At 42.0% G+C, this 16,069-nt stretch overlaps 1 protein-coding gene across 3 annotated transcripts in view; it reads left to right on the forward strand.

The window, feature by feature from the left end:
• Window positions 1-16,069, forward strand: part of ppfibp2b (PPFIA binding protein 2b) — a 111,096-nt gene that overhangs the window by 35,902 nt on the left and 59,125 nt on the right. For all 3 annotated transcript variants that reach the window (XM_037767634.1, XM_037767635.1, XM_037767636.1), the window contains exon 3: window positions 449-657. In XM_037767634.1, the coding sequence (XP_037623562.1) occupies window positions 449-657 (209 nt within the window). The remainder of the gene's footprint in view (window positions 1-448; window positions 658-16,069) is intronic.

Below are 16,069 nucleotides of genomic sequence, written 5' to 3' on the forward strand. Positions count from 1 at the left end.
TTTTTTTAACATTACAGCATGTAAACATGTTCTAGTAGAAACACAAAATAGTATGAACCTGAAAATGAGCACGATATGGGACCTTTAAGACATTCAAGCAAAGATTGTTTTCATTATGTGATGTTTAATCATTTTGGACTCGATATACTGTATGGAAGGACTGTAATGTGTGGCTGCTTTTCACAGTCACAATTATTTGAGTGCATCCAGATGTGAGATGTGTGTGTGTGCGTGCGTGCCAGGGAAATGATCCAGGTGACACATGGACACTGTGTGTCTCTGAATAAATTCTGCTCTCCTAGTTTTCAAAGCTCCACTCCACTCGGTCCTCTTGCATTACCGGTAATAAACCTGACAGATTAGTCTAGCATATTGCAGTCATGTTTCAGTTTTGAATAATGACATTAATAATGTGTCCCTCCTCTCCCCCTTCCACACCCTCTTCCAGGTTCCAAAGCAGCAGCGGTCGAGCTTTCTCACAGCATGTATGACCTGGGTTCCCCCGTCAGCGCCGGTCCTCTGCAGGTCGTTCAGTTAGCCGAGGACCTCAAACTCGCCTTGGAGCTCTGGCCCAACCAGGACGACAGAGACGGCCTCAGAGCACAGTTACCTACAGAAACAGCACAGATTCTCATAGACTGGCTGCAGAGTGGAACTGTGAGTACAACTTCCATTAGAATGTGACTTGTTGTCTTATTTGTAGTCTCAAGATAAAGTTTGCTTTCTGCAGTTCAGTGTTCAAAGAAATGTAACGTCAGCGCCTGGAGTCAACTGGAGATGTCACAGTTCATTTCTCCTCCACATCATCATAATGTGTTTATGTTGTGTTTCTGTCCTCTTTAAGCAGTCAGAAAGGATGTGTTTCCAGTGTGTAACATTATTTCAGCATGGTAGATCGCCATTGAGTTGAAAAACATGAAGCAAATAGCTGAAGATGAGCATCAGTCCAGATGCACTCTCTGCTTTTTTTTCTGCTTGGCTTTTCAAGCATGAGGAACTGTTTCCTCATTCCCGTTAAGCATTGTTGTTGCAGATTATGTTCTCTCTCTCAGTGAACCACATGGAGAAGGTGTGTTGGTGTGTTGCTTAACCGGTGCCTCCAGAGTTTGCATGTATTTGTAGTCCTGACACACCTAATCTCGTTATCAATGAAGTTATTAACTGACAATTTGAAATGTCGGCTAACTCATTAAATATGTGGCTTTAGCTGCGTGATGTAGCACCACTGCAGTCATGCCTTCAGTAACCTAATTAATGCAAAATGTTACTAGTAAGTATTTGTGTGAGACAACTGCACAGTGTCTAGATAGTTTATGAAATAACATTTGAATACAACATTTAAACTGGACGAAAGACGAAAAGCCAGCACAGGCGTACATTAACATATACCCACCTCCTTAGCTTATGAAATGAGATAAGATTTTTGGTGGTCAGAGCTGGCGCCTATGCCCTGGTTACTTATTCAGCTCCAGTAATCAGTGTTAATAAGTCTACTTTCAACAAGACTTAAAGGTTCCATATTGTAAAAAGTAAGATTTTCATGTCTTTTATGTTATAAAGCAGGTTTAAATGCTATATAAATACTGTGAAAGTATCGTAGCACTCAATATACAGAGAAATACATACAGCCCGTATTCAGAAATTGTGCGTTTGAAGCAAGCTGTTAGGATTTCTGTCCATTTGTGATGTCACAAATGTACAATATATAGACCATTACACGGTTTTAAACGTAAACGTTCTTCATGTGTCCCTGTTTATTTCTGGTTGCAGTGTATGTAAATAACATCAGCTGACAGGATGTAAACATGGACCCAAGCTGTTGCCAGGCAACGCAATTCTTTTGCAATTCCGTTGAAATGCGCTAAAACGGAGCGTTTCAGACAGAGGGTAAATACAGGTACTGTATATTCAGGCAGACAGTATGAGGAAAATAAAGTTTTTTTGAACATTACGGCATGTAAACATGTTCTAGTAGAAACACAAAATACAAGTATGAACCTGAAAATGAGCATGATATGGGACCTTTAAACATGTCCACACAGGAGGTGAGGTGGTCTGGTTGTGAGCACGCACACAATACATTCAGGGACAACCTGAATGGTTGTAGGTCAACCAAATTATGGCAGCGTTCAGTGCGTAAAACACAGTTACAGTAGTTACACATGTAAAACGGAAGAAGGTGTGTTGTCTGTTCTTGAAGTGTAAAAATCTGTGTTTAAAATGCAGCCTGTGTAGACGGCTACATTGATTCAAATAGTAGCGTGTCTGTTCTGTTTGGTGCACAATGACAATGCTAACATGCTGATGCTAATGCTAAGTAGGTATAATGTTTTGTAGTTTATTGAGTTAGCATGCAAAATTTGCTAATTCATTCTAAACTCAAAGTAGAGCTGAGGCTGATGAGAAAGTTGTTAGTTTTGCAACTATTTAGTCATGAAATTATTGGACAAATTGAAATTTGGACCTGATGGTGGCGCTAGATGAAAATTCAGAGAATCACCAAAGTGATTATAATCCATCCACATTAATGTCCGTTCCGTTTTTTTTCTCTATTAACTTATTTGCTTATTTAATTTATTATTATTACTTTCTTTTGTTTGTATTATTATTATAATTTTTTTAAATTATTTTCTTTTCTTATTAATATTAATATTATTATTATTATTATTATTATTATTATTATTATTATTATTAATACTTTTTTTTTCTTAATTTTATTTCAATTTTGAATACTGAAGTTGTTTTCCCTAGTGTACTTATTTTGTTCGTCTCCAAGCTCAACTATTTAAAAAATTGGTTTATAAACTATTGTAATTACGAACTGTAAATTGCATATATGAAAACAACCTCGAAAAAATGAAGTATGAAAAAAAAGAATGTCCGTTCCAAATTTTCGCGGCAATCCATCCAATAGTTGTGAATACATTTGACTCAAAGCCACAAATTTGAACCTCACGGTTGCGCTAGAAGAAAGGTCAATATAGGAGTCATCCTCTGGGGACCATCACATTTTCATGAGAACCAATCTGGTAGTTGTTTAGATATTTCAGTCAGGACCAAAGTGATGGACCGACCATCTTGTGTTAATGACCAGAAGGTTTACAAAGCTGCTCATGACATTATGAATTAGTGGTGAAAGTCTCGCTGCCCTTAGAGATTACACAGCTGGGTTAGACGTTGCACTGTTTGCTCAGTGGACATGTCTCCGCTAATAAAAGTTGCGTTCACTGGCACTCAGAACAGGATGGATTGCCCAGTAAAGCACAAGCTCCATAACTATATTCATTGTGATGTTGACGCTCTCAGAGATATGCAACATGTTAAGCAAAAGAGCCAGCTGTTCTATGTTCAGGGAATATTTATGTTTATAGTGCACAATGTGTGTTTTTCTCTTCTTTTCTCTCTTCGTCTGAGTTATGAGGCTGGATTCATGTGTTCATCCAGCAGTAATTAGAACATGAGGCTGTTTCAGGGAGTGCTGGTTCTACACAACTATATTTTTCTACACCTCTAAGGTGACATTCTATGGTCAGAGCCGTTCAGCTTTATATTTAAAGGACCCATATCGGGCTCATTTTCAGGTTCATACTTGTATTTTGTGTTTGTACTGGAACATGTCTACATGCTGTAAACATCCAAATCCTTTATTTTCCTCATACTGTCTGCCTGAATATACCTGTATTTACCCTCTGTCTGAAACGCTCCGTCTTAGTGCATTTCAACGGAATTCTGTTGCTAGGCAACAGCTTTGGTCCATGTTTACTTCCTGTAAGCTGATGTCATTCACATACACTGCAACACGGCTTGATTCAAACACACAATTTCTGAATACGGGCTGTGTGTGTTTCTCCGTATATTGAGCGTTTTGATAGTTTAACAGTATTTCCATAACACTTAAACCTGCTTTATAATATAAAAGACATGAAAATCTCACTTTTTACAATATGGGACCTTTAAATGATGTCGCACACCAGGCCTGCATCACTTCAGATATTTAATCAAACACAGAGGGACAGTTTGAGTCTCAGTGAGACGGGTCAGCTGTCGGCTCAGAGGGAGAGGAGAGGAATTTAGCTGCTGTGCTACAGAACAGCTATTCTCTGCTGCAGTAGGTTGGCATGTCTGTGTGAGAGTAAACTCAGGGCTCATTGGGTCTCTGTGCCATCTATTCACCTGTTTCATCATCATCATCATCATCATCATCATCATCATCATCATCATCTCTCTCTCAGTTTCAGTTCAATGGGGCTTTATTGGCATGGTGTGAAATAAAAAATGTACGTACAATAAGTAAAAAACCTACTAGAAGAGAGAAATGTGTGAACAGAGCTGTGCACTATTGTAATAAAACATTGACAGTTGACAGTTTGATCGGCGGAGATCGGCAGTTTCGTGAGCAGTGATTGACGCCGCCCAGAGACTGCTCGAACACGCGAGTCAGAGGGTGCAAGCAAAACCCCGTGGCGCAATGAAAGTGAGAGCCGGCGCGCGCCGGCTGAGGTGGGATCCTGGCCCAGCAGAGTCGGGCACACCACCGGCCCGTCTCGCCCGCACCGTAGGGGAGGTGGAGTGAAAGTAAGGTGGTATCGGTGCCGTTGTATCGGAGCCGTTTTGCACGTACGAGTACATGAGCACAGTTTGAACCCGATACCTAATACTGGTATCGGTATCGGAGCATCCCTATTCACAGTGATAATACCGTATGCCGCTATAGTGTTTACAGCTTGCTTCTGTGGCCGTGCTTACATTAAATTACACACAACTTATCGTCACACAATAAACACGGGGCTTCTCGGGCCCCATGGGGGTCTGAGGCCCCGGGGCAGTAGCCTGTGTTTCCCTGTTGGTAACTCAGCTTGGGTGGAGCTACAGAGGCTACATGTAAACCTGGCTTTAATGACACTGATGACACTGTGCTGTTTGTAGCTATACTTTGCAGTGTTTTCACAGCGAGGGAAGGAGGGAAGAAAACAAGGGGAGAGGTTTGGGACGGGTTCCATCAAGTTGTCCTCAGGGACACTATTACAACTCGCCTATGATCAACTTCCTGCGCTGAGCTGCCCGCCTCACACCCTCCGTCTATCTTGCATGGCCTCTCAGCCGCTCCAACTTCTCTGTTTACAACATCCCTCACTATTTTACCTCCCTCCCTCTCTCTCTCTCTTTTCCACTGCATACTGCCACTCTCCCCCTCTCATTGCTACTCTGCATGTTTGGACGCCCTCCCTCTTCTTTCTGACATGAGTGTGTTGTAAATGAGGTACTAGTGTAGTAGTCAGGCGCTCCAGGCTCTGGCAGGAGGATTGCATTGCTCAGGACTGTGAAGGTGAGATCAGACTGAAACTCAAACATGGTGAAAGATCTCTCAATGTTTGTCTCAATGTATTGGATGTACTATTTTTGCTATGCATTATATAGTCAGAAGGTCTTTTTTTTCTGTTTTTGAATGTTGTTGTTTTGAATTTCTCCTGTTTCTTGCTGAACTCACTGACATACAGCTGTTCTACTCAGTCTGTTGCTGTTGCTGAGTGTTGTCCTGCAGAGGCTGCTGTTTTCTGCTCAGAAAGCAGCAGCGTTACACACTGATTGAGACAGTTGAGGCTGAAAAGGGAAAAGCGGATCTTGGATCCGGTTCAGCAGCTTTTTGAGCTCTTACATTGTTTCGACAGCAGATGTCTCACATGTTGCACACAGTCTCTGGCCAACCCCTCCCCTCTCTTTTTCTTTCTGTCTTTGTTTCTTACTTGGATTCCTCCAACTCTCTCTCTCTCTCTCTCTCTCTCTCTCTCTCTCTCTCCCCCTTTTCTCCCTTTCTCTTAGTCACTCCTCCCCTTCTGTCCCAGTTGTTATCTCTTTAGGGGTTGTCTTTATTAATCTATTCATTTACTTTATTTGACCATATAGAGGAGAGAGGTTCAGTCGATGGACTAGATGTGATGTGTTTAGAATCAGGTGAAACCCGTCAGCCGACTTCAGTGCCTGCGTTGTTTCCCTCGAAGCAATATTCCATCTCAAGTGAAACTGCTGTAATTATACTAGCAAAACGTCACCGTAGTCTCCTAAAGGGATCCATGCTATGCCTTTAATAATCTTCAATAAAGGCTCATTGGTTTTGATTTTTTACAAGTTTTAACCATAAAAATATGTGGATGTTTTTAAAGGAGCATATTGTTTTTTTCACCCTGACACATGCAGACCGTGTTGTTTCCTGCTGCAAACTTGTTGACACACGTCCACCACCATGTTTACAGTATACAAGGTGCTCTGGTTGTGAGCCCTCCTCACAATATGCTTCTGGAAATATTCAGAAGGTAAAGACAACATCAGCTGCTGATTATACACCGAGTCGAGTTCAAAGTAGCAGAAATGGGTACTTTAAAGGGACTATTTGTAAGAATCAGAAATGTCTTGTTAACAGCGACATCTGTGGCCGTTAAGTCAACGAAAGTCAGCGTCCTGTTGCTCGCGCTTGTGCTCGCTCTACATAGACATGAACGAGCATCGCTCAAAACAGTGAGGCGACACACGTCAGCTAAAAGCACAATATCACTCTATATCCCAGCTGCTTGGCAGTAATGTTAGCTGACCAGACGAAGGTCTCTCCATGAATCAATGCTGATCCTAGTGTTGGCTTTTCCTGCCTCAGCCTCCCGACCGCGGCCGGAGGGAACAGGGGAGACACCGGAGTTTTGGTCGGAGACGATAACGTTACTCGCTGTAGTGTGTAGTGTGCGCGCATGCATGTGAGAGTGGAGCGAAAGAGTGAGAACGAGCGCGGTGTGTGAGTGAAGGCAGGCAGAGGAGCAGAGGAGCAGAGTACAGCAGAGACTCTGGTCCTGGAGACCAAAGCTACGGTCTCCCCCGCATCCTCCGACCGCGGCCAACACTGTTTAACAGACGGGCTTCACTAGATACAACCAAGAGGTTTTGGTGCTTCCGTGTAGTTTGTGTTGGAGTCTTGTCTGAACAGTGTAGCCACACGCGAACGCGCATGGGACACCGACCCCCAATCATTTATACGTTTAAGAAGTTACAAACAGTCCCTTTAAGTGTTTACTAGTGTATATGTTGTACAATTTGCTTTTATTATCAAGGTTTTACATTTGCATCTGCGCATGGCCACTATGGTATATGGTTAAGGTTAGGAAAAGATCATTTACAGCTGATTACAGCTAATAGAACTGTAGGTTTTAGGGTTAGCAGCATTGAAAAGGTGCTTTTGAAAAACTCAAAAGAAACATTTGTTTCCAGAAACAGCATCCCAGTTATTGTGATAATCCACAATCCTCTGTCAACTGTTACCAAAGGGAGTGTTTTTCCAGTGGAGAGCAGTTCCTGTGAAGCTCAAAAGCCTGGCAGATTATCAAGGCAGCTAATACACATCTATTATACTGTATATGTAAGGTTGGCTGCTCCCTCTTTGTCCTCATACTATCCACCGTCTCCACCTTCCTGCTTGTTCCTGCTGACCAGAGGAACCAGTCTGCACACACACACACACACACACACACACACACACACACACACACATGTAAACACAGGAAGCATCATCAGTGTATTATTGGCAGGAAGTTGTGATATCCCGTGAGTGCTGCTCATTACAGCTGACCCAGAGACAGTAGCATGCAGGGTCTGAAATTAACTTTTTTCACTTCCTGCCACTGTGGCAGGCAAGTATTCTTTTTTGTCTGCCACTCAGAAATGTTATCTGCCACCTTTGAAATCCCTGCACTAAATGAAGACATAACATTTTAGATCTGATGTAATTCAATGTTCGATATATTTTACATAAAAAACATTATAGACATGGTAAATTACAGTGTTCCAATTAAACCGTAGCTTCCGGGAGAGCCCTATTTTTCGGGGGTGGGAGGGTAGTGTACACAGTACTTTACTTTGTTATTGTCATCTATAGTGGTTATTTGCATAAAAACACACAATTTAAATGATTATGAATATTTAAATATTTGCTTTGATTAAAAAAAATCTTGGTAAGTTGTTATGAAGTTAAACAGGTCATAATCCCCTCTTTTATATCTATTTTATATTGATGTGAAAACTTCTCCTGCAAACAACTGGATTTAATCAAGTTTCTTGCCAAAAAAATTATTTTACGAGATTACATTTGAACGCATCATGATAACATAGTAATTTACAGTACCTTCAGCCAATGGTCATTTTGCTGAGCTGACAATGAACGTCTCATAATAATAACTCAATGGCACCTCTGTTAACGTTAGTAGCTCTGCTATTTATCCAATCAGGACTGTGCTGCTAACGGCTGCTAACAGCTAACGTCACTAACGCTCCTCCTGCTGATTTCAGCACAGGTTTGTTGTTCACAGTGAAGCATTATCAGGGAATAATAGGGTGCGTCCCCTCAGGTTTAGTAGCGCCATGCTGTTGAGTGCTTTTTTTTCTCTCCACCGTGGCTCCGGTCCAAAACAAACTGAAACATGATACGGCGTGCGTATGCGTCATTGTGCATGTGTAACTGTCGGAAAGCATCAATAAGAGGAGTCGATAGTCACGGAGGCATGAGATGCCAAGAAAGCGGACAACTACTGTTCTCTTTTCCCATCTCTAGCGTTTTCCCTGCCTGCAAAAGTGGCGGGTGTCTTGATGATTTCACGGGTGCTAATTTCAGACCCTGGTAGCATGTCTTCAGATGATGTTCCTGTGTTCCTTACAGAGGTGACAATCTTTAGTTTTCCCAAACTTCCCAAACAGAATGTATTTGCCAAAGAGAAAGTGTTTTTTTCGCCACTTCAGGCAGCACAACAATCTGTAACACGACATAGACACATTATCACCTTTTACAGCTGATATATGTTAGTAGACAGTTAGTATTTACACATGTAGCAGTCACAGAGCAACCATTGATTTGGACTTACAAATGTGAGTCCAACATTCACCCACTCCTGAAAGAAATATCTGGCTCTTAGCTCCACTTAACTAACTGTTTCTGTCTGCTGCCTGGAGTTAGGCTGCTACTGCACATGTACTGTGGGCTCATCAGAGCTGTTTTGGTGAAAACAGTTGCCTGCTACGTCTGGAAACAACGCTGACGAGAGCAATACACCAAAACAATAAGCTGAAAGACACAAAATGTTTATTAAAGCAGCTTTAAAAGTTCGAAATCACTTTAAAGGTTGACATCACCGTTAATATATCATCAACAACTATTGTCTATGTAAAAATAGACAGTAGAGGAGTAATGTCTACCTGAGTCTATGATATCACAGCATTAATATATCATCAACAACTGTTGTTGCCAGATGACAGTGCAGTTTGAAGTATTCAGCTGAAGGTGACATGAAAGCATGTTTTACTTGATGTTTTAGTTAGCTAGCATTAGCGGTACAGCTAGCAAGCTAATAATTACACATTACATGAGTTTAGGTCATTCTGCAGATGGAAGAAATAGCTCCTTTCCAAGCTGAATATGTTACTATTGTTACTAAAATACCTCTATACTGTCAAAAATCAGTATTCCAACCAATGAAATAATAATAGCCAAGATGTACATCCTCTTTCTAGCCTTGTTTGTCTCTCATCCTGTACAGATCTTGAACTTACGGAAGAATATCAGGGCCAGGCATGAGGACAAAAAAATTAGAGGAGGAAGATTTATCTTTTCATTTTGCATTTCGAGCATAGACAGTATAAAATATGGACGCAGTCTCCGTGACGTCAACCATATGTTTCTGAGGAACAAAATGAAGCTCAAAGTGGGCGGCTCCCGGTGACCCCGACCGTCGCCATCTCGGCATAAACGTCTCCAGCTAATCCAAAAATGGGCAAAGAGGTGGAGCATGGATGGAGCTGAGGCTGCCTGAAGCCTGGTTACTGAGAAACACCCACCTAGCTCCAAGCTACCAAGCTAGCTAGCTAAGGCTAAGAAGCTTAGGCTAAGAAGTCGGGCTATATCATGGAAGAGAACAGGCTACATGCTACTCTGTGTAGCCGGCTAACGTTAACCAACAGTAGCCTAACGGCCAACACACCAGCAAAGGTCACCGCCAGCAAAACTCCGTGGACTTTTCCGGTATGTTCTGAGCCAGTTAGCGGGGGACCTCCGTGCACGGGGCATGGAGTGAGAACGGGTTCCATTACTGTTGCTCTCGGTTGCCAGTTGGTACCGGTGCTAACATATACATAAAATAATACTAACGTTAGAATTTCACTCACCGAAAAAAACTGGAGCACAGACTTCTTCAGTCAATCAGTAAATTTATTTGTCACACGAAATCGTACAAGGTAACGTTACAACTCCACAGAAATGCAATCCCGTCAGCTCCTTCAATTTGTGAATGAACGTTAACGTTATTCACCATAAAGCACACGCCTCCTACTTTTTTCTTAGAGTCCTCTGTTTTGTCAGATCGGTATATAGAATATATCTAATAATATATTATTTGTCTGATATGTTCATTGAAATATCTCCAAAAGGAACCAATATCACAAACACGGCCGAGAGGCTAAGTTCAATGACTCGAATTAGCAGATGTGACACCTAGCAGACAGCTAGCTAATATCATTTAAAAGGATGAGTTGTATAAAAATTCACCAAAACCATTTTTTGTACCAGGCTGTAAACATGTTTATTTCTGCTGTAAAGTCGGTCATTTTAACATGGGTGTCTATGGGGGCTGACTCCCGTTTGGAGCCAGCCTCAAGTGGCCATTCAATGAACTGCAGTTTTTGGCACTTCCGTGTTGGCTTCACTTCTCAGCACCGCAGGTTGCCGCTTGATTTTGAGCATAAAGTCAAAATGTCAAGAACAGGTTTAGAATAGAATATAACTTTAAGTATTAGTGCCAGGCATAAGAAATAAGAAATCAGAGGAGGACAATCTTTTTTTTTTTTTTTTTGGCATTTTGAGAATAAAGTCGAAATGTCAATAATAAAATTGAAATGTTGAGAATAAACATAGAATTTTTTAAGAATAACTCAAACTATTGAATACTGAAATTTTGACTTTATTCTCGACATTTCAACTTTATTCTTGAGATTCAAAATGTAAAAAAAAGTTCTTCCTCATTTTTCCTCCTTGTATACCTGGCCCTAATACTGCTTGGACACAGACATTTACTGCTCATTTTCTTGGAAAGATAGAGAGCATTCGCTCTCAAATTTCACCCAATCCACGAAATCCTCCCACCAACAATAATAATCCTGTTTCCTTCTCCCACTTTTAAACGGTTATCATCTCAGCATTATGTAAATAAATCTCTGTTTTTATCTGCCTTTTTTTTTTTAATCTGTAAAGCACATTGTAACCTTGTTAAGAAAAGTGGTATATAGATAACGTTTATTATTATGATATAATTACCATGTTATTTGACCCATCAACAGTAATCCTTTTATAGTCCTTCATACTGCAAAACGGACCCACCCTGCTCTGTACACTATGTACTACATTAGGCCTATGTGGACGTGTTCTACACATGTACAGTCCATGTGCACGTAAACTTTGGGCGTCGTAGATGTAAATTTACTCTCATGGACCAGATGAGGACATGCACGTCTCACAGAGCCTTGCAGCTCTGCACATGTGGAAAGTATCATTTGGGCTCATTAGACTCAGAGGTACACAATATACAACACACACAACATCAAGTTATGTGATCAGTTTCAAACATACACACACACACACACACACGCACGCACACACACACACACACACACACACACACACACACACACTCATTTGAAGACATTTTGAATAGCCCATAATCTACAGGGCAGTTATAATATATAGCAGTCGCAACAGCGATGCTGGTATTGTTTTCACCTTATGAGTCTCTCTGTCTGTCTGCCTGCATGTCTGCCTGTCTGTCTGCCTGTCTGTCTGTCTGTCCGTCTGTGGACAGAATGTGTCACCGCGATAGTGTCACAACTGTGCCAGATGCAGTCAGGAAACTTTACAGGTCTGTAGTTTGAAGATGGGTGTGGACTGAGCAAGGGCGCCGAAGTAGGGGATAAGAAGGGGCCCTCCCCCCCACACACTTTACGCCCCTGGCCTGATTTGGTGTTGTGGCCGGTGTGATCCATCACAAGAAGCTCTCTAGTTGGCTGATATTGTTATGGTCAACGGTTTTGTAAAATATACAGAAAATGGAAACCTAAGCTAACGGAGTTAAACATGAAGATGATAGAAAGAGAGACAGAGAGACAGGGAGAGAGAGAGAGAGTGAGAGAGGGAGCGAAACAGAGACACATAGAGAGAGAGAGAGAGAGAGAGAGACAGAGACGCACAGAGAGAGAGAAAGAAACAGAGAGAGAGCATGGGCCAAGACTTCGACATAAACAGATGACAGAGAAAGAAGAAAAAAAGTGCAGACCCTCCCACCACCCCCGTCCTCTCTGGGCTGAGCCCGGAGAGAGAGAAGACGAAAAAAAAACAAAAGAGAGTAGGAGAAGGAGGGAAGTGAAAGGAGGTGAAGGAGAAGAAGAGAAGAACAACTCCAACCAGAGCAGAGAGGAAGAGAGGAAGGAGGGTGAGGAGGGACAGAGAGTGTGTGATGGAAGGAGAGATAAAGTGAGGGAACAGAACATGTGGAGGAAGTAGAAGAGAGAAAAGAGAGAAGAGCTGCGCGGGAGGAGGGGGACAAACTGGGGGAGTTGTCCCACTCGGATCGTAAAACGCCCTCCTCCACAGCTGAGAACAACACACACACACACACACACACACACTTTCATGACAGTGCTCACATGCTACAGCAGTCTGCTAGCTCAGGAATCCGGTCTTACGTTGTCCCCGTGTGTGGGCTGGACAGTATGGTAGAGCGGGACCGGGACACAGAGGAGACAGGTCGGGCAGCTATGGGCTGGGAGCATGGATACTCCCATTGACTTCTACAGGCACTTCTCCTGGCTCAGAAAGGTGAGCGCTGAGCTTTCATTTCACTTTCCAATCTTTCATTTTTCTATGTATCACATTCCTTCCGTTAGATTGAGGCCATGAAGACGTTTGGAAAAGAGAGAAGAGCTGTTTGTGAGGAAGAGGAAGAGGGGGGAGCTCCTCTGGCCCCTGACAGATGCTTATTGTTCCCGCCACAGACTGATTTTTGATGTAATTTCCTGGGCTGCATCTCAACTTGTTGTGGTGGTGTGTGTCAGGGTGTGTGTGTGTGTGTGTGTGTGTGTGTGGACTGTGTTATCAGATTAGAAGCATTATCCATCAGCTGACTGTTGTTAACAAAGCAGCGTCTGATACCACTGGATTCAATCAGAGAGAGACTGTGCCATGTGTTGTTCAGGCATGAGGTCTTCAGGAATGACAGTGTTGAGCCGGAGCTCGGTTTGTTGCCGTCTCGAGTATAAGCGGATTATTGTAGATATAAATCAGCGCCTCGTCAAGTCTGTCATTTTGTCAGATGCCTTTACAGCGGGCTTGAAATATTTTGCTTTTAATACCCTAAAAACCATGCTGATTTCTTCTTCATTTCCATTCTTGTTAGTGTTACAGTGACCTTTAAAGTGACCTTCACAAACCTTTCAAAAGGATACTCTCAAACCACGATTCAGGCCATAAGCGATGCTCACACAGACAGGTAAAGCTGGGCATACACTGTACGATTCTAGCCCGTTTCCGGCCCGCATTTTGAGCCGCATGACTCATTTTGCCGTTGTTTGCCGCGCAGTGCACAGAGTGGACCGAGGACCGATTAACTCGGATGAATTTCTGACACAGATTTGGGTCGGCCGACCACAGGCTTTTGAACAGTTGAAGCAGAGCCACGAGCCGATTCCCCAACGTCAAGATAATACGACGGAGTATTAGGGCCACATAGAAGGAAAAAAAAATCGGAGATTTCGAGAATAAAGTCATAATATTACGAGAAAAAAAATTGTAATTTAATGAGAATCAAGTCGTACTATTTCAAAAAAAAGTCTTAATATTGCGAGAATAAAATCATAACTTTATGACAAATAAAGACGGAATATTACAAAAATAAAGTCATAACTTTACAGAAAAAAGTTGTAATATTACGAGAACAAAGTCAAAACTTTACGAAAAAAAAATTGTAATATTATGAGAATAAAGTCATAACTTTACGAGAAAAAAAGTCGTAATATTACGAGAATAAAGTCAAAACTTTACGAGAAAAAAAGTAATTTCCTCCTCCACAAAAGAGGCAATTTCCCCATCAGGTCCGTGTGGTTCTTCGGAATAAACTTCAAGGTCCTGATACTGATGATAATGTGGTGCTGATGTGCCAAAAGATGAAGTATTTCCTTATTTGTGAAACTTTTACTAAAGTAGAACTTCCCAAGATGCTCCACTTTATAATATTATGATTTTATTCTCACAATGCTACGACTTTTTTCTCTTAAACGTATGACTTTATTCTCAGAATATTACGACTTTATTTCTCGTAAACTTCTGATTTTATTCTCATAATATTATGACTTTTTTTTCTCGTAAACATGACTTTATTCTCGTAAATCTCAGATTAATTTTTTTCTCCTCAATGTGGCCCTAATACTCTGCAGTAAGATAACAATGTAGGTTACAATAGATCTAGTAAAACGTAGCTAGCTTCCCTCCAATTCTCTCTGCAAAATGGACAAGCCATTCAGTCCACATCTTCCTCGCCACAGCGAGTCCAGATAACGTTATGCTGCTGCCTCTTTTTGTTTTAGATGTTTCAGCAGACAGGATGTCACAGATGATGAAGGCAGCACGTTTCTGCATGGTTAGCATTGTGACCCGTACAGACCTCTGCTAGCAAACACACTTTACCTGCCTCTGAGCTTTCAAACAAATCTTTATTGACAACTGTCAACGGCCAGAACGGCCCTCAGGGGCCTATTTTACACGTCCAGTGTGAGCACTCAGGTCGTGGCTGATGATCGGACCGTACAGTGTGAGCACATAAGTCGTGAGCTTTGGCTTTAAACAGATCATTTATCATGCAATGATTTTGTTTACTCAAACCAATGAAGAAGGTTGTTTTCCTACAGAGCAGCAGCTTGCTGCTTGTCTCTGTGACACATCCTACTGTATGAATTTACACAATACTCACGTAAGTACAAAACGCTGGTGGTGCAAATCTGTTCAGATGACTGCAGCTGTCTCTCTTTATCTCCTTCAGTTGATGAGTAACAAGATGTACACCCACGTTTGGACCTCATTACTTTTTGCTTCAGTCATGTCATGTTGCATTCTGGGTACTTTTTGATCTGCTGATCCGCTCTGTTTTTTCTCTGATATCTAATGGATTGAGCCTGCAAAAGCAGATATCCTGCTATTTCTAGCCCGTACTGCTGTGTTTCTGATTCAGCAGATACATAGAGTAGAGGGAAGCTGGGGAAGATGTTTGAGTCTGAAAAGTCATCCAGTCATTGTTTCCTGTTCGTCTTTAATCTTTTTCTCATGTGATGCTTCTGAAATGTCCCTGTGTGTATGTGTGTGTGTGTGTGTGTGTGTGTTATGTGTGTATGTGTGTGTGTGTGTGTGTGTGTGCGCTCATGCGTGAATTAGCTCATGGCTATTTTGTTGCCAGGCCCATGTGCCTGTTTGTCTCAGAGTTATCACATGCTGTAGGGATGAGCGCTGTGGTTGAAATCAATCTCGTCATGTTGTTAAAAATACTAGATGTATGTTACATCACATAAAAAATGATGTTCACTGCAATGAATTGTTTATATTTTTCCTTCTGTTAAAGGGACTGTTTGTAAGAATCAGAAATGTCTTGTTAACAGCAACACCTGTAGCCGTTAAGTCAACGAAAGTCAGCGTCCTGTTGCTCGCCCTGCTGCCCGCTCTACATAGACATGATCGAGCATCACTCAAAACAGTGAGGAGACACACGTCAGCTAAAACCACAATATCACTCTATATTTCACCTGCTTGGCAGTAATGTTAGCTGACCAGACGAAGGTCTCTCCATGAATCACTGCTGATCCTAGTGTTGGCTTTTCCTGCCTCAGCCTTCCAACCGCGGCCGGAGGGAACAGGGGAGACACCGGAGTTTTGGTCGGAGACGATAACGTTTCTCTCTGTGGAGCCCCGTCACTTCACAAGACACGGGAAACCTCTGTTGGTCTGGAGGAGCTG

Source organism: Sebastes umbrosus, chromosome 4 (assembly GCF_015220745.1).
Source record: "Sebastes umbrosus isolate fSebUmb1 chromosome 4, fSebUmb1.pri, whole genome shotgun sequence".
NCBI lineage: Eukaryota > Metazoa > Chordata > Actinopteri > Perciformes > Sebastidae > Sebastes > Sebastes umbrosus.